The sequence below is a fragment of the Myxocyprinus asiaticus genome, chromosome 33 (genome assembly GCF_019703515.2).
Source record: "Myxocyprinus asiaticus isolate MX2 ecotype Aquarium Trade chromosome 33, UBuf_Myxa_2, whole genome shotgun sequence".
Lineage (NCBI taxonomy): Eukaryota > Metazoa > Chordata > Actinopteri > Cypriniformes > Catostomidae > Myxocyprinus > Myxocyprinus asiaticus.
In genome coordinates, this window is record NC_059376.1 from 9874182 (window position 1) to 9889550 (window position 15369).

Consider the following 15369-nt stretch of genomic DNA (forward strand, 5'->3'; position numbering starts at 1 on the left):
AAAATAATTATTTAATTAATGTAAAATTATTATAAAATATTTAGTTGGAAATCCAAATATATATCTTTACATTGGAATATGCTGTATATTTATAAATCTAAATATATCTTTATAAATCCTGAATCCTGTTTGTAAATCTGAATATATAAATTTAGAAGACAGACAGACAGACAGACAGACAGACAGGCAGATAGACAGACAGATAGATAGATAGATAGCACACATTCTTTCCTCTGAGAATAGCACTGCTCCACTTACACATCAGGGTTTGTGTGTCTGAGTCTGCTATCATCTGTCACCCCATTTTCAGACACAACCCCACAGAGAGACTGGGCCAGAAGAACGGGGTCAAGGACATCTGCAAACACATGTAAGACTAGTCATCCTCACATATATATTTCTACAAAAGAAAAGGGAATGATGGTAGAGAAGGAAAGACGAAGAATTAGGGGGATTAAATGAGTGTGGAACAAAAAAGAGCAAAGGAGAGGAGAAGATGCTGCTCTGTTTTTAAGGACCAGCTTATTCTGTGAACTGATTTACTGTCTGTGTTTCTAAGGTGGTTTGAAGGGTTTGACTGGGACGGACTTCAGAAGGGCACAGTGACTCCACCAGTGATACCTAACGTAAGATACACCAGAAACATTTTACAGATAGCAATGGTCTAGCTGCACCTTTAATTTACATTAAAACATATGCGTTTGTTTAAAGACTAAGCTTGTAATTCACTAGCGGCACCGGTGGGAATTTCAAAAATAATTATTGTTTCCAAAAAGGTTTCCCTAACACTCTCTTGATCTTCTGTTGTTAGTTCCAGTTGGTCCAGCCCCAAATGCCACTGGTAAAACCAGACTTTGACATGTTGGATTGCCCATCAAAGCAATATTTTTAATGTGCCACAAAGCTGCTGTGTTTCCACATTTCAGGGAAATCAACCTAATAACTTACTTTTAATAGCCTCTGTTTATTATCGGGATAGGAAAAAGTATTTTAACATGAAAAAATTACAGATGAAGTCAGAAGTTTACATACACTACCGTTCAAAAGTTTAGGGTAATTTACTCATTCTTTATTTATTTTATTTTTTTCACATTTTAGAATAATAGTAAAGTCATCACAACTATGGAATAGTAGAAATGGAAATATGTGAATTATTTTGTGACTAAAAAAATCCAAAATAAATCAAAACTGTGTTATATTTTAGCATCTTCAATGTGGCCACACTTTGCCTAGATTTTGCAGAAATGTACTCTTGACATTTTCTCAACCAACTTCTTGAGGTATCACCCTGGGATGCTTTTTAAACAGTATTGAAGGAGTTCCCATCTGTATGCTGGGCACTCAGTGGCTGCTTTTCTTAATTATTCGGTCCAAGTCATCAATTTCAAAAACTTTTTTCTTCAAATACAATTTTAGTTTTGTAATTAAATATATTTATATGTTAGCACAATTATATTTGTGGCTACAGAAATAATTTCAAACATTTAAGCATACGCCTTCAGATCAAAAGGTTTTTCATCACATTCCCAGTGGGTCAGAAGTTTAAATACACTTTGTTAGTATTTTGTATCATTGTGTCAGACGTTTTGGGTAGACTTCCACAAGCTTCTCACAATAAGTTGCTGGAATTTTAGCCCATTCCTCCAGACAGAACTGGTGTAACTGAGTCAGGTTTGAAGGCCTCCTTGCTCACACATGCTTTTTCGGTTCTGCCCACAAATTTTCTATCAGAAGTCAGGGCTTTGTGATGGCCACTCCAATACCTTGACTTTGTTGTCCTTAAGCCATTTTGCCACAACTTTGGAGGTATGCTTGGGTCATTGTCCATTTGGAAGACCCATTTGCGACTGAGCTTTAACTTCCTGGCTGATGTCTTGAGATGTTGCTTCAGTATATCCACATCATTTTCCTTCCTCATGATGCCATCTATTTTGTGAAGTGCACCCGTCCCTCCTGCAGCAAATCACCCCCACAACATGATGCTGCCACCCCCATGTTTCACAATTGGGATGGTGTTCTTCGGCTTGCAAGCTTCACCCTTTTTCCTCCAAACATAACGATGGTCATTATGGCCAAACAGTTCAATTTTTGTTTCATTAGATCAGAGCACATTTCTCCAAAAAGTAAGATCTTTGTCCCCATGTGCACTTGCAAACTGTAGTCTGGCTTTTTTATGGCAGTTTTGGAGCAGTGGCTTCTTCCTTGCTGAGCAGCCTTTCAGGTTATGTTGATATAGGACTCGTTTTACTGTGGATATAGATACATGTCTACCTGTTTCCTCCAGTATCTTCACAAGGTCTTTTGCTGTTGCACTTTTCGCACCAAACTACATTCATCTCTAGGAGACAAAATGCGTCTCCTTCCTAAGCGGTATGATGGCTGCGTAGTCCCATGGTGTTTAAACTTACATACTATTGTTTGTACAGATGAATGTGGTACCTTCAGGCATTTGGAAATTGCTCCCAAGGATGAACCAGACTTGAGGAGGTCCACAATTCTTTTTCTGAGGTCTTGGCTGATATCTTTTGATTTTCCCATGATGTCAAGCAAAGAGGCACTGAGTTTAATATAGGCCTTAAAATACATTCACAGGTACACCTCCAGTTCAGTACACCTCCAATCAGAAGCTAATTGGCTAATTGTCTAAAGGCTTGACATCATTTTCTGGAATTTTCCAAGCTGCTTAAAGGCACAGTTAACTTTTACTCTATGTAAAGTTCTGACCCACTGGAATTGTGATATAGTCAATTAAAAGTGAAACAATCTGTCTGTAAACAATTGTTGGAAAAATAACTTGTGTCATGCACAAAGTAGATGTCCTAAACAACTTGCCAAAACTATAGTTTGCTAATATTAAATCTGTGGAGTGGTTAAAAAATGAGTTTTAATGACTTCAACCTAAGTGTATGTAAACTTCTGACTTCAACTTACATACAGGCTTATACTTCCCTTACAGGGGGCGAGGGGGGAAACACGTGTACACATGTGGGAGTATGTTAAAATGTGCTTTTGATTAATCATATGTGAAAAGAATTTAAAGCTGAAAACCATGTCAACATGTGAAACATTGGAAGCATTTGTGAAGTATTCAAAACCACACAATTATAACATGGTTTTGTGGAACACATGCAATTTATGTGCCATTTTTGAAAAGTTAATTTAACTTATACATTTACATGTGCATTATATCATATTTTAAATGCTGCATCTATTGAGTTCAATAATTTAAATGTAACCTTTCTGCAGGTTCCCACTGTTTTAAATCATGGAGGATTGTCTTCCCCAGCAGAAAGCCACATGGACGCACCTGTGGATGATTCAGATTGGGACATAGACTTTTGATTTGTAACATGGTCTATTATAAATGATGCACACTGGAAAACATATTGGAGTTTATTTTGCATAGAATTTTGTTCATAATCAATCTATTGATTGTAAGGTGAGAGTACACAGCTCCTGGACTTAATAATCAATACATTGCACCTTACATTATTCTTTTATTACAAATACATTATGATTTAACCATACACTCACCGAGCACTTTATTAGTAACACTATGGTCCCGACATGGTCTTCTGCTGTTGTAGCCCATCTCCTCAAGGTTCGATGTGTTGTGCAATCTGAGATGCTATTATGCTCACCACAATTGTACAGAGGGGTTATCTGAGTTACCGTAGCCTTTCTGTCAGCTCAAACCCATTTTGCCATTCTCCGTTGACCTCTCTCATCAACAAGGTGTTTCTGTACGCAGAACTGCCCCTCACTGGGTGTTTTTTGTTTTTGGCACCATTCTGAATAAATTCTAGAGACTGTTGTGCATGAAAATCCCAGGAGATCAACAGTTACAGAAATACTCAAACCAGCCCGTCTGGCACCAACAATCATGCCATGGTCTAAATCACTGAGATCACATTTTTTCCCCATTCTGATGGTTGATGTGAACATTAACTGAAGCTCCTGACCCATATCTGCATGATTTTATGCATTGCACTGCTGCCACATGATTGGCTGATTAGATAATCACACGAATAAGTAGGTGTACAGGTGTTCCTAAGTGTTCGGTGAGTGTATATGCACTTGAAAACCTATCTTGTTTTACCACCAAAAAACAATCATATTAAACAATGTTTTGAGCATACCCTAGTGAAAACATCCATAAAGAATGTAATAAGAAATTTGTACAGGCATCTTATTGGAATCATGATTTGGAACCAATCCTAAAGAATACTAATTGGGATGTTTAATTGGGACAAAACTTAGAACACATAGTTACCAATGCAAACCTATGATTACCAATAAGATCAAGTTCCTGTAGTTAGTACATCAAAAATAATTGAATATCCTTTAGGTCACATTGTGATTTCCTGTTAACTGTTATCATTTTGAAATAAAACTGTATATGTAGGGTTCTGTTAAAGATTGCACAGTAACGCTGACTACCACCTCTGGAGTCGCGAGTTCGAATCCAGGGCGTGCTGAGTGACAACAGTCAGCCTTCCTAAGCAACCAAATTGGCCCGGTTGCTAGGGAGGGTAGAGTCACATGGGGTAACCTCTTTGTGGTCGCTATAATGTGGTTCTCGCTCTCGGTGGGACACGTGGTGAGTTGTGCATGGATGCCGCGGAGAATAGCGTGAAGCCTCCACATGCGCTAGGTCTCCGCGATAACGCGTTCAACAAGCCACGTGATAAGATGCGCGGATTGACGGTCTCAGACGCGGAGGCAACTGAGAGTCATCCTCCACCACCTGGATTGAGGTGAGTCACTACGCCACCATGAGGACTTAGAGCGCATTGGGAATCGGGCATTCCATTGCACAATATCCAATAGAATCACATAAAATTCTACAGGATAAACTGAAAACTTCCAATACCATTTTTTTTTTTTTTTTGACCATGCAGCATGATTACTTGAGTCCATGTTGCTGCACAAAAAAGGACTACAATTTCAACACTTTGGAACTATTAACCAGCAAATGAAAAATACAGTGGAAGCATGTTATTTGATTTCAGATGAAGCAAAAGTTTGATTGTCTCTATATACTGTAGATTCAAATGTGATGATAATTAATGACTGGTTGGTATTGAATGGATGAAAAACAAAATATACAAAAATAAAATGTATGTGTTATTTTAAAAGTTATTTTGTATCAAACACTAAATAAGATTTAAAAATATCAAACACTTAAGTGTTTGACTTAAGTTCAAAGTTCCTGAGAATGACTCGTCAAAGTTCTGTACTCCTAAAAGATGTTGCTAAATAATGTGTTTAAACATAGTGGGATGCAGAAGTAATAGGAGCACCTCAAGTGGCCTCCCTGAATGTGTTGTCGTTTTGCTCGGGGCAGACTGACGTTAGAGCTGGAAGAGAAGGGGGAATGAGGGCGGTGTTTGTGTGAAGGGGCAAACAAAGTGGCACTAGGGTCCGGGAGGGATTTGATTATCATCACAGTCTGAGGAAATAGAAAGTTTGGGAGAACGGACGGGTGACCCAGATTCTACACAGGTAAGAGTCATACTCTTAAAAGTCTTAGAACAGTACGTATAAGAAGACTAGTAGCCTACAAAATTCCGCACGTCTTAAAATATTGAACGAAGAATTTCAGCTCAAAGTTGATGAATTCGTCAATGGAACTTCATTCATTCACTCGTTGCATTGTTTATGATTCAACATTTGGCTTATGAGGACCTTTACATAATTTATAATGTGAATTAAACACAAAAGCACACTAATCGACTGCTGAGTGGGTAAAAATGATTTTTTTTAACAGTTTTTTTTTTTTTTTAACTACTCTTGTAGTTTGGCGTAAGCGCGTGACACGTGGACGTATTTTGTAAACAAGTGCTACCGCGCTTTAATAAATGCGACTAAAATTACTTATGAAGACTTTTAAATTAGTTTACTCTATGAACTTGTATTGTTATTATTATTTTTTTTTTCAGTGCTGTATTAATAAATCGCAATTTTGATCTAAAGATAGATTTGGATATCTATGCCACAAAATATGAATGACATTATATATTAGATAGCAAAATATCCAACCAAACCTCATGTATTTAAAAGAAAGATAGCTTTTCTTTAAGCAAATCACTTTACGTGAGAAATGTTAGGTTTTAAATGAAACAATAGATAAATATACTGCTCAAAATCAATACAAAAAAGCAAACTCCAAAAGGCATTTTAACATTTTCTGGTTGTCAAACGTTTGTGGAGCATGTTCATTGTTAATGGGAGGAAGGACACCTGTGTGAACTTGAGGGGAACTGACTTAGTTCATCCATTAAAGGAATATTTCACCTAAAATGAAAATTCTCTCATCATTTACTCACCCTCATGCCATCCCAGATGTGTATGACTTTCTTTCTTTTGCTGAACACAAACAAAGATTTTTAGAAGAATATTTCAGTTCTGGAGTTCCATACAAAACTTTGAAGCTCAAAAAAGCACAAAGGCAGCATAAAAGTAATCCATACATCTCCAGTGGATTAATCCATGTCTTCAGAAGTGATATGATAGGTGTGTGTGAGAAAAAGATCAATATTTAAGTCCTTTTTTACTATAAATCCTCCTCCCTGTCCAGTAGGTGGCGATATGCATGAAGAATGCGAAGCGGCAAAAACAAAAGAAGAACTCTTATGCGAGAAAACAGCTTAGGAGGGCTGTCTGAAAGTGGAGATTTATAGTTAAAAAATTACTTAAATATTGATCTGTTTCTCACCCAGACTAATCATATCACTTCAGAACACATGGATTTAACCACTGGAGTCAAATTAATTACTTTTAAGCTTTTTTGAGCTTCAAAGTTTTGTATGGACCTACAGAGCTGAAATATTCTTCATAAAATCTTTGTTTGTGTTCAGCAGAAGAAAGAAAGTCACACATATTTGGGAAAGTAGGCTGTGTAAATGATGAGAGAATTTTCATTTTTGGGTGAACTATTCCTTTAAAATCACCTTGACACCAGTGGGATAGAAGTAATCATAAAAATGGCCACCATTAAAGTGGTTTTGGTGAGTGTAAATAATCTGTACTGATGTAATGGTGTGCTTCAGGGAAATTAACACTGTAAAATTCTGACAGCAAAGTTGCCGTTGAGATTCAACTGCTTTTAGAAGAAGATCCAGTTTTGCATGCCATACTAATGTCAAAAACAACACTGTAGTGTTGTCATGCATGTGTGTGGCGTGTCTAGTCATGCTGAATATGATTGTGATGGTGTAACGAATTCACACAATCTAGAATTCACAGGTTTATTTTGCAGATGGGTTGGTGTTAAAAGGGAAGATGCCACCTTTTAAATTAATACTCTGGGAGCAAAACAGCAATAGCAACCTGTAGGATGAAACTTATATATCTCTTCAGGATACATTTCCAATAGTTCACACTAGTAGTATTGTGAAATATTGCAATATATTTGTCTGTGAAAATAATTAAATCCTCTGTGTGAGTAGACCCAGTTGCAACATCCCATTGTATATTACATCGGAAATATGTAATGCATTGCTCCCTTTCCACATCTCTTTTCCGCTCCCAGACAGTTAATTTGTCCGTGGTGACGCATCTCTTTCTCTCTCCCCCATTTCCTCTCTTCCCTCTCCTCTCCAAACCTTTTCAGCGTGATTCTGTGTTCTTCATGCTTCATTGGGGAATCATGCTCAGAGAACACCCGAGCCATTCTCTTGTTCACCCCCTCCCTCTTTCATTAACCATTCATCAGGCTCTCGTATCTCCTGCACCCTCTCATTCCTGCCTCTTCATCATATTCCCTCTAAATTCTCCGGAATGTCACCTCCAGAGCCAACTCCTAATGACATCATATCCTCTACCTGCCGTTTCATATTTTCACGTCCCTCCTTTCATCCATCACCAGAGGGAGTTATAAGTGCTCAGAAAGTTGATGTTTGTATTTGGAGACCTATTTGTATAAACTTGGCATCAACTTTGTCTCATATGTTTCTCCTAAAATTCCTTAAGTTGTTTGAGGTTGGTTGCCAAGGCATTGCTAAGCGGTTGCTAAAGCCAGCGCCACACTAGCCAATTTTTCCAGTGATTTTCAGGTGTGAGTTTCCTTTACAAAATCGACAGCCAGTAGGTGAGAGACGAAGAGCGTATTAGCATCTACCAGTGGGAGGTCATAAATCACTTGACCGTTGGGACTCCATGCTGAGGTAATGTCTTCAAAAACTGAAAAAGCAGATCAGGCTTGCTTGAAAAAATGGTTCTGTCGCTGGGGCGGTCTCTTGTGTTCTCTTCAAGTGACCAGTGAGCTTCTTCTTTAACTGAAGAACTGACAAGATGTCAAGCTGATCTGAACGTTTGCATCTGTGATCACACTCCGCTGCATATCATCACAAATGCTGATTATAATCCAAAGTGATTCTAATGAAATCGGAAAGACACAACAGTCTGACTTTATTGAACATAATTTCTTTACTCACTGAAAACTGCATATGGACATATGCATTCGGCATGCCTCAAGGGGATAAATACACAATCACGCACTTTCATAAGGTAAAGTTACTCCATGAATCACATTATAAATCACTCTTTTACAATTGTTTATGCTCATGCGGTACTCCTGTTATTATTTCACCGAGCTCCCCGTGACGGAATCAGAGAGAGAGAGAGAGAGAGTTGCGGTGAGTCGGTATGCTTGTCACCCCTCCACCATTCTTTATCGGCAAGTGTGTCATACCACTGACTGAAGAGAATGAGATCCAGGCAAAACAGTCGGCAAGTGTGACACCCTTGGCCAAAATCGAGTTGTTTGGATTCTACTAGTTCGGCGCCAGCTTAAGGTGTTCTGAGTGGTTTTTAGCAAATTGCTTGGGTGTTCTGGATGGTTGCTAGGTGGGTGCTTACTGGATTGAGTCAAAAGGGCCCAAATGCATGTCTTTTTTATATTCTGGTCCCTAGATATTGTAAATCGTAAGTCTGATCACTTAAATTAATAATAGAACAACTTGTCTCAACAAGACACATGATTTGAGGTATCATTTGAGGTATAATTCATATTAAGTTATTTGCTGAAGTTTAAACATGATCACACAGGAAGTCGACATGTTTCTATCAAATGTTCCGGTACCCTGACATTGACCCCATTGTGCTGAGTTACTGACAAGTGGCATCTCCCATCAGACATTTTTGCATCAATTCAATTGTGTTTACCTTTTCCTGTGGGGGTACTAATAGCATGTTGCGTGGGCAGCCTCTGAGACATGGATTCTGGTCCAATGAATACCAGGAAGTATTGATGTTAACTTAATTGATGATCAGTGTGATTTAGAGGTTATATTTTTTCTCTAAAATGACATTTTTACTCCACTGATGGTTAGGTTTAGGGTTTGGGTTGGGGGGTAGAGTTAATCAAATATGCATTTAAACTAAAAACAACTTACTTTACAACTTGCTTTTGGCACCACTCTTTGGAAATTTCACTTGGGAACTGGAGCTCACACATGCCATTACGTTCAGCAACATTTCCAGCTTCGGCCACTGGGGGCAGTGATTCAAATTTCAGTAATAGTGATGGGAAGTCCGATTCTTTTCCGCAAACCGTTTTTTTCGGACGGTTCGTTTCAATGAACTGGTGCAAAAAAACAATTCACCAGTTAATTTACGTCATCGTTTAATGAAAGCGCATATTGCTGATTATTACATTTTAATTAGGTTATAATAATTATTGATTGAATTACTGATTATTGTCATCAGTGTTTCATTCAGTGATCTTACAATACATCCTACATTAAAGTTTTGCACCTAAAGCACCCAATACTGAAACTGATATATAAACACGGATGTTCTACACACATCTAAAGCATATAAAGTGATTAAAGTAGTCTTAATTAACTAACCCTTTTTTTTTTTTTTACAGAAACCATGATCCAGCTCATACCAACTTCAGATATAATCTGCATGCACAATACTCAATAGGAAAATTCATTTACATCTCTCGATTGAAATGTTTCACCCCCTCATTCAAGTCCTTGGTTCATGCATGCTGCTCACTGATTAGCAGTTCTCAGTATTATGTCTGAAAGAGTCGATTCTCAGTTCAGTGTACTGGTGACTCACAAACTGCTGTGGTCGACTCGATGTACTGTTGACGTGAGAGCTGCTGTCCCGGGATCAGTGTACTGTTGATTCGAGAACTGTAGACTGGATCATCTTCATATGTTGATGATGTACTTTGCTGAAAAACAGAAAGTATAACAAATAAAACATACTGGAAATTTGTTTATGACTTGATTGTATTACTGTTTTACACAATCAAGTCATATACAAATTTCCAGTATGTTTTATTTGTTATACTTTCTGTTGTTCAGCAAAATACACCTGAAAAATACATTTCACCCCTTAATCACACGCATGCTCAATGTCAGCAGCTCATCGGTTCTCAGTTTGTCGGACACCTCAGAAAGTGGCGATTCTCAGCAAAATACGTCAGAAACAGACACTTCGCCCCTTAAACACAGGCATGCTCAATGCTCATCGGTTCTCAGTATGTCGGACACCTCAGAAAGAGGCGATTCTCAGTTCAGTGTACTCGAGAACTGTTACAAGCGACTCATTGTACTGTTGACTCGAGAACTTTTGCTACCGGAGCGTTCAATCCGATTTGTGAACTAGTTGGAGTGGTTCATTGCAAAGAAGAGTTAGGAAAAGCCGATATCAGCAGTTCTATGATCATATTACTCCCAGTTATCGGCTCAATTTGAGTCAGAGTGTCAGGCACATCCAAGAGACAGGTTAAGATAGAGTAACTTGTGGATTAGTGTTGACTTGAGACACAAACTGTTTCAAATGATTCAGTCCGATTTGGTGAACTGCTGCAACTCGTTCACTAAAAAGAACCAGTTCAAAAAAACGATTCGTTCACGAACTGGACATCACTATTCAGTAAGCACAGACCAATTTCAGGTGAAGAACTTTCGACTTACTATTCCCGAATTTTAATACATATATATATATATATATATATATATACAGTATTTAAATTTGTATTTCTTATGGGCATTGGCAGTTCTTGTCATACCCTGTCCCCACAAAACTGAACATTCACTTTCTACTTACCTGACTTCTGCCTCTTAATCGTTGAAGTTTTATCTTACACACTTGGGATTTGATGTACCTTGTGGATACTGAATGCCATTAGACTAACAGTGTGCCTGTTTTTCCTCAGTGCTTATGTGTTGCTGGCATTTCAATATGTTCAGACATGTTATGGGTGTGGTTAGGGCAATAGGTTACAAAATCAAACTTAATGTTAAAGATAAATACTGAGAAACAGACTCATTCCCGGGGTATGATTGGGATGTGATAAAACCTGCTGATAAGTGAAACAAGATACTGACAAATGGAGATTCGAAGATCACAATAAGACAAACATGCACCTATCTATTTTTTTTAATATGTAATATAACACTTTGAAGAGTTTTCTGATGGTCTGTGAGTTTTGTATTGAGCACAAAATCCTGGGTACTTCCAGTAGCAGTCTTATCTTTTGTCTTCTAAGGTATGTTGACTGATTGTTACAGATTTTTGATTATTTGTACATTTTCTGCAGAAAAAAAAAAATGTTGGGGGTCGTTGCCAAGGCAGGGCTCCAGACCAAAAAATGACTAAGGAACCACTGGCTCCTAAACTGAAACATTTAGGAGCCAAATGGATGTTTTGGTTGCCACATCACAGAATTTCTCGATTTATGATTGTTGTTCAAAAACATGATAGAAAGCCAAAGAAAAGACAGCTGATAACTCATTAATCGGGTGTTTAATATATATACTGTATAGTTGAGTGCACAAATTTGCATTCCCCTTTTGTCTCATAAGTTTTCACACCTCTTTCAGAATTTATACAAATATAAGAGATACATATTTTTTTTTTTTTTTAGTTCTGCCCTTCAGAATCTATATAACATGTATAATATGCATATAGTAGTGTGTTGCCTTCTTGAGCATCAGTAAATGTTTGCACCTTGTGTAATAGTTGTGTATGAGTCCCTCAATCTTAAAATCTTAGTTCTTCTTTACTGTGACTAGATGGCCCAGACACAAGACTACAAGAGTGCAAATTGAATTAAATCCCAGATGCAGTTTATTGTGCTACTCCAATCCCAAATAATAATAACCAGGAAAAAAACATATTTGGTACATAACACGGGACTTACACATGGGACTACTATTTTGAAATGTCTGCACTCCCATTTGTGAACTCACTGACGGCTGATTCACTGAGAAAGTGACTTGAATTCAAACCGCTAACCTGAGCTCTTGTCGGGTGATTCATAATAAAAATCTGGTCCAAAACAGTAATTTGTTAATGATTCGGACATCAGCCAGCGAGCTCATATTATCAACAGAAAGGGTGAAAAGCAGCACAAGACACACTGGCGCTCTAAAGATGTATTCAGTAATTCGCAAGATATCTGACGAAACTGTATATGAAAGCACGCATCCTGACTGTTGCCAATGGCGACCAGATTTTAAATTATTGTCGCAATAATTTGTTTTTGGTTGCATTTGTGACCATTTTAGTCACAGTCTGGAGCCCTGCAAGGTGTTGCTATGCAGTTGCTAGGGTGTTGCATTGCCGGTGGTTATTAGCTCTCGTCACTCCATACATTTTTTGGTCTGTCTTACGAAAAAGTCAGTACGCTTAGAAAAGTAATCGCACACCTCTGCCTTAGAATGCAGCACTAATAATTAGACTGCAAATTCTACAGAAACCATACTGGACAGTAAGGTTGCACAGAATGAGAATTACATAACAGAATTAGGAGGGTTAAATGGTATAAATGGTCATTGAGTGTGTAACATGCACAACAATATGCTGATATCTGTCTAAAATGAGCTCATTCTAAAAACCAGACAATGTAAAACTTGTTCACATGACAGAAATTATCAGGCTTTTCTCTGGTTTTCATGTCAAATGTTTAAACGGATATGCACAGAAGACAACGTGCACATCGATTAAGCCGGTGGAATGCCAGTAAAGGTGTTGACATGCAACGCAAATCAGGGTAATGGGCAAAAATCTATGTGTTCCGATCATTTTTTGCTGAAACGTTTTATGACAGTACTCTGATTAAAGATCACGGTTTAAGGCATTAACATGACCATATAACTTATTAACCATAATCGTTGTGAGATCGAGCATTTAAAGGCGCTCAGTGTTTACTTTCGTGTGACATTCAAGCCCCATCTAAATACGCCTGTGGAAATTCTCGGTTATTCAGGTCATCGTGTAATGCCGAGTTATTCTCTTTTGCTCAAAATGTTTGTCCTTTCTCCCAAGTGACATCATCAGCCACCACAGGAGAACACTTTGACTAACATTTCCACTGAATGTGCCAAAAGGACTCTTGATGAATGATTTAAGCAACTTAAACTTCCCAGTGCCAGAGGTTTTCTCTCTGAACACCAAACATATGATGTTTTATGACACTTTTTAATGGGTACCATTTTACGACCTTAAAAACAAACAAAACAAAAAACAGTTTTAACTATTCCAGACAGGAAGCAACACCATCGTTGGATCACCACCACAAAACCTTCACTTCCTATAATCACGTGCAGATCCCACAAGACTCTTGACAAGAACAGCAACACTAATTGTTTTGATAACGGACCATATTCTGGGTAGATGTCATTTGAATTTTACATGAATTAAAATTAAGCATGTTGTACTGTTCTAATATGTTAGGCCATGTCTTATTTTCAACAACAACAGCAACAAAACTTTCTTAAAACTTTTAAAGCTCTCTTTCAGTGGGCTTTACTAACTTTCTTAGTTGTATGTTGATATCTGTTGTGTTGGTGTCTGAGAGTTTGAGTTTGCTTCAATGACGGAGGCTGTAAATCTGTAAGCCTTTCTTTTGAAATACGCTTTAGTTCATTTAGCAGAACTTTGAGTAATAGCCTCTGTCTCTCTCCCTCTTCTTTGTTCTGTTAAAGTTCCCAAGTGAGTGCCAGATACAAACAATAGTGCCTGTCTACCTCTGACAATGGCCCTTATGAATGAGCGAGAGAGAGGGGTCTGTCCTCATCTGTGATGCGTAATCATTTTCTGATGTCATCTCTGCAAAATCCATTTATCTCCAGCTTTTCTGAACCTGTGATAGAGATAAGGACGTGCAGAGATGGCCACATAAAAAGGGATATCCCTGTCTGCAGTGGCATTGCTACAGGAACCCTTGACCCTTAAAAGGCCACGTTTGAAAAGATTTTTCTTACATTTTCTTTAGAAATGAACAATGCCATTATTGAGCCATAGATACATGCAACCATTGATTTTACATTTAGAGCTGACGGATTTGATTTGGCGGGAAATGTCTGGCTTCCATCATTCATACTTGCGTGCTTCTATCATGTCCTTAAACAAAGAAAAGAAGATCCAGAAGCAGATATATTACTTGTGAAGATGACACATTTTTCAGATACACATTTTTTATAAGACTTTCTTCTCATTGTCAGCGACTGATATGGTGATCACATTTGTAAACCTCAAACCATCACATTTATCCACGCAGAAGAGCAGCGCTAAACCACAACTAACGTAAAAAACCAAACAATGTTCCTCCACAAGTAACTTGCAATTTTATGTTTCAACCATAGTTGAAATGTTGATTGGGAGCCCAGATCTCCATGGTGTACCTTTAAACAAATTGTGTTGTGATAGACAGTATATTGGCCAGGCCAATTAATTAGCCAATTGTTGGCCAATTTAACATTATCAGACATTATCTCATGAAGAAATGTCTGGGTCATATTTCATACCAAAATCAAAAGAAAGAAATAAGAAGTTATATTTTGCATTAAGAAAATGAAGCCTATTTGTGCTTATTATAGCATTTGAAGCCAGCAAAAATTAAGCTCACTACAACAAATACTACCATTATATATAATTGTACTTTACAAATGTACTGTACAATTTAAATAATATAATTATAATTTTTTAATATTTTTTTTTCTTAAAGGTGCAGTATGTAAGATTCAGAAACCCTTGTTATTAATGACACCTGTGGCCGTTAAGTGAACTGCAGCCAGCTACCTGTTGCTCGTGCTCATGCACACACTCCATAGGGACGCGAGCGAGCGAGCATCGGCTAAAACAATGACGTAACGTACAAAGAGACTGAACATGATCCACCGGAATCATGCTGACAGATGAGGTAGCATAATTAAAATTACACATTTATGATTGTTTTACTACAAACTTTGAGACTAAACTAAAACTACTTATCAGCTAACATAGCATACTGATACACACGTACAGCTACATACTACCGAACTATACCAGACAGTTTACTGTTGCACTGTTACGTTGCACTATTGTATGTATTGTATGTCATATGTTGTACTACGAATA

The 15369-nt window shown here is 37.7% G+C and overlaps 2 protein-coding genes across 2 annotated transcripts in view; both read left to right on the top strand.

The window, feature by feature from the left end:
- prkg1l (protein kinase cGMP-dependent 1, like) overlaps positions 1 to 5071 on the top strand; it is a 48915-nt gene extending 43844 nt beyond the window's left edge. The window contains exons 18-20 of the mRNA XM_051668732.1: positions 311 to 370; positions 560 to 626; positions 3247 to 5071. Of these exons, the coding sequence (XP_051524692.1) occupies positions 311 to 370; positions 560 to 626; positions 3247 to 3342 (223 nt within the window). The 3' untranslated portion in view covers positions 3343 to 5071. The remainder of the gene's footprint in view (positions 1 to 310; positions 371 to 559; positions 627 to 3246) is intronic.
- A 300-nt stretch (positions 5072 to 5371) lies between these two features.
- LOC127423959 (long-chain-fatty-acid--CoA ligase 6-like) overlaps positions 5372 to 15369 on the top strand; it is a 51314-nt gene continuing 41316 nt past the window's right edge. The window contains exon 1 of the mRNA XM_051668681.1: positions 5372 to 5505. The gene's annotated coding sequence lies outside the window, so the exon portion shown is untranslated. The remainder of the gene's footprint in view (positions 5506 to 15369) is intronic.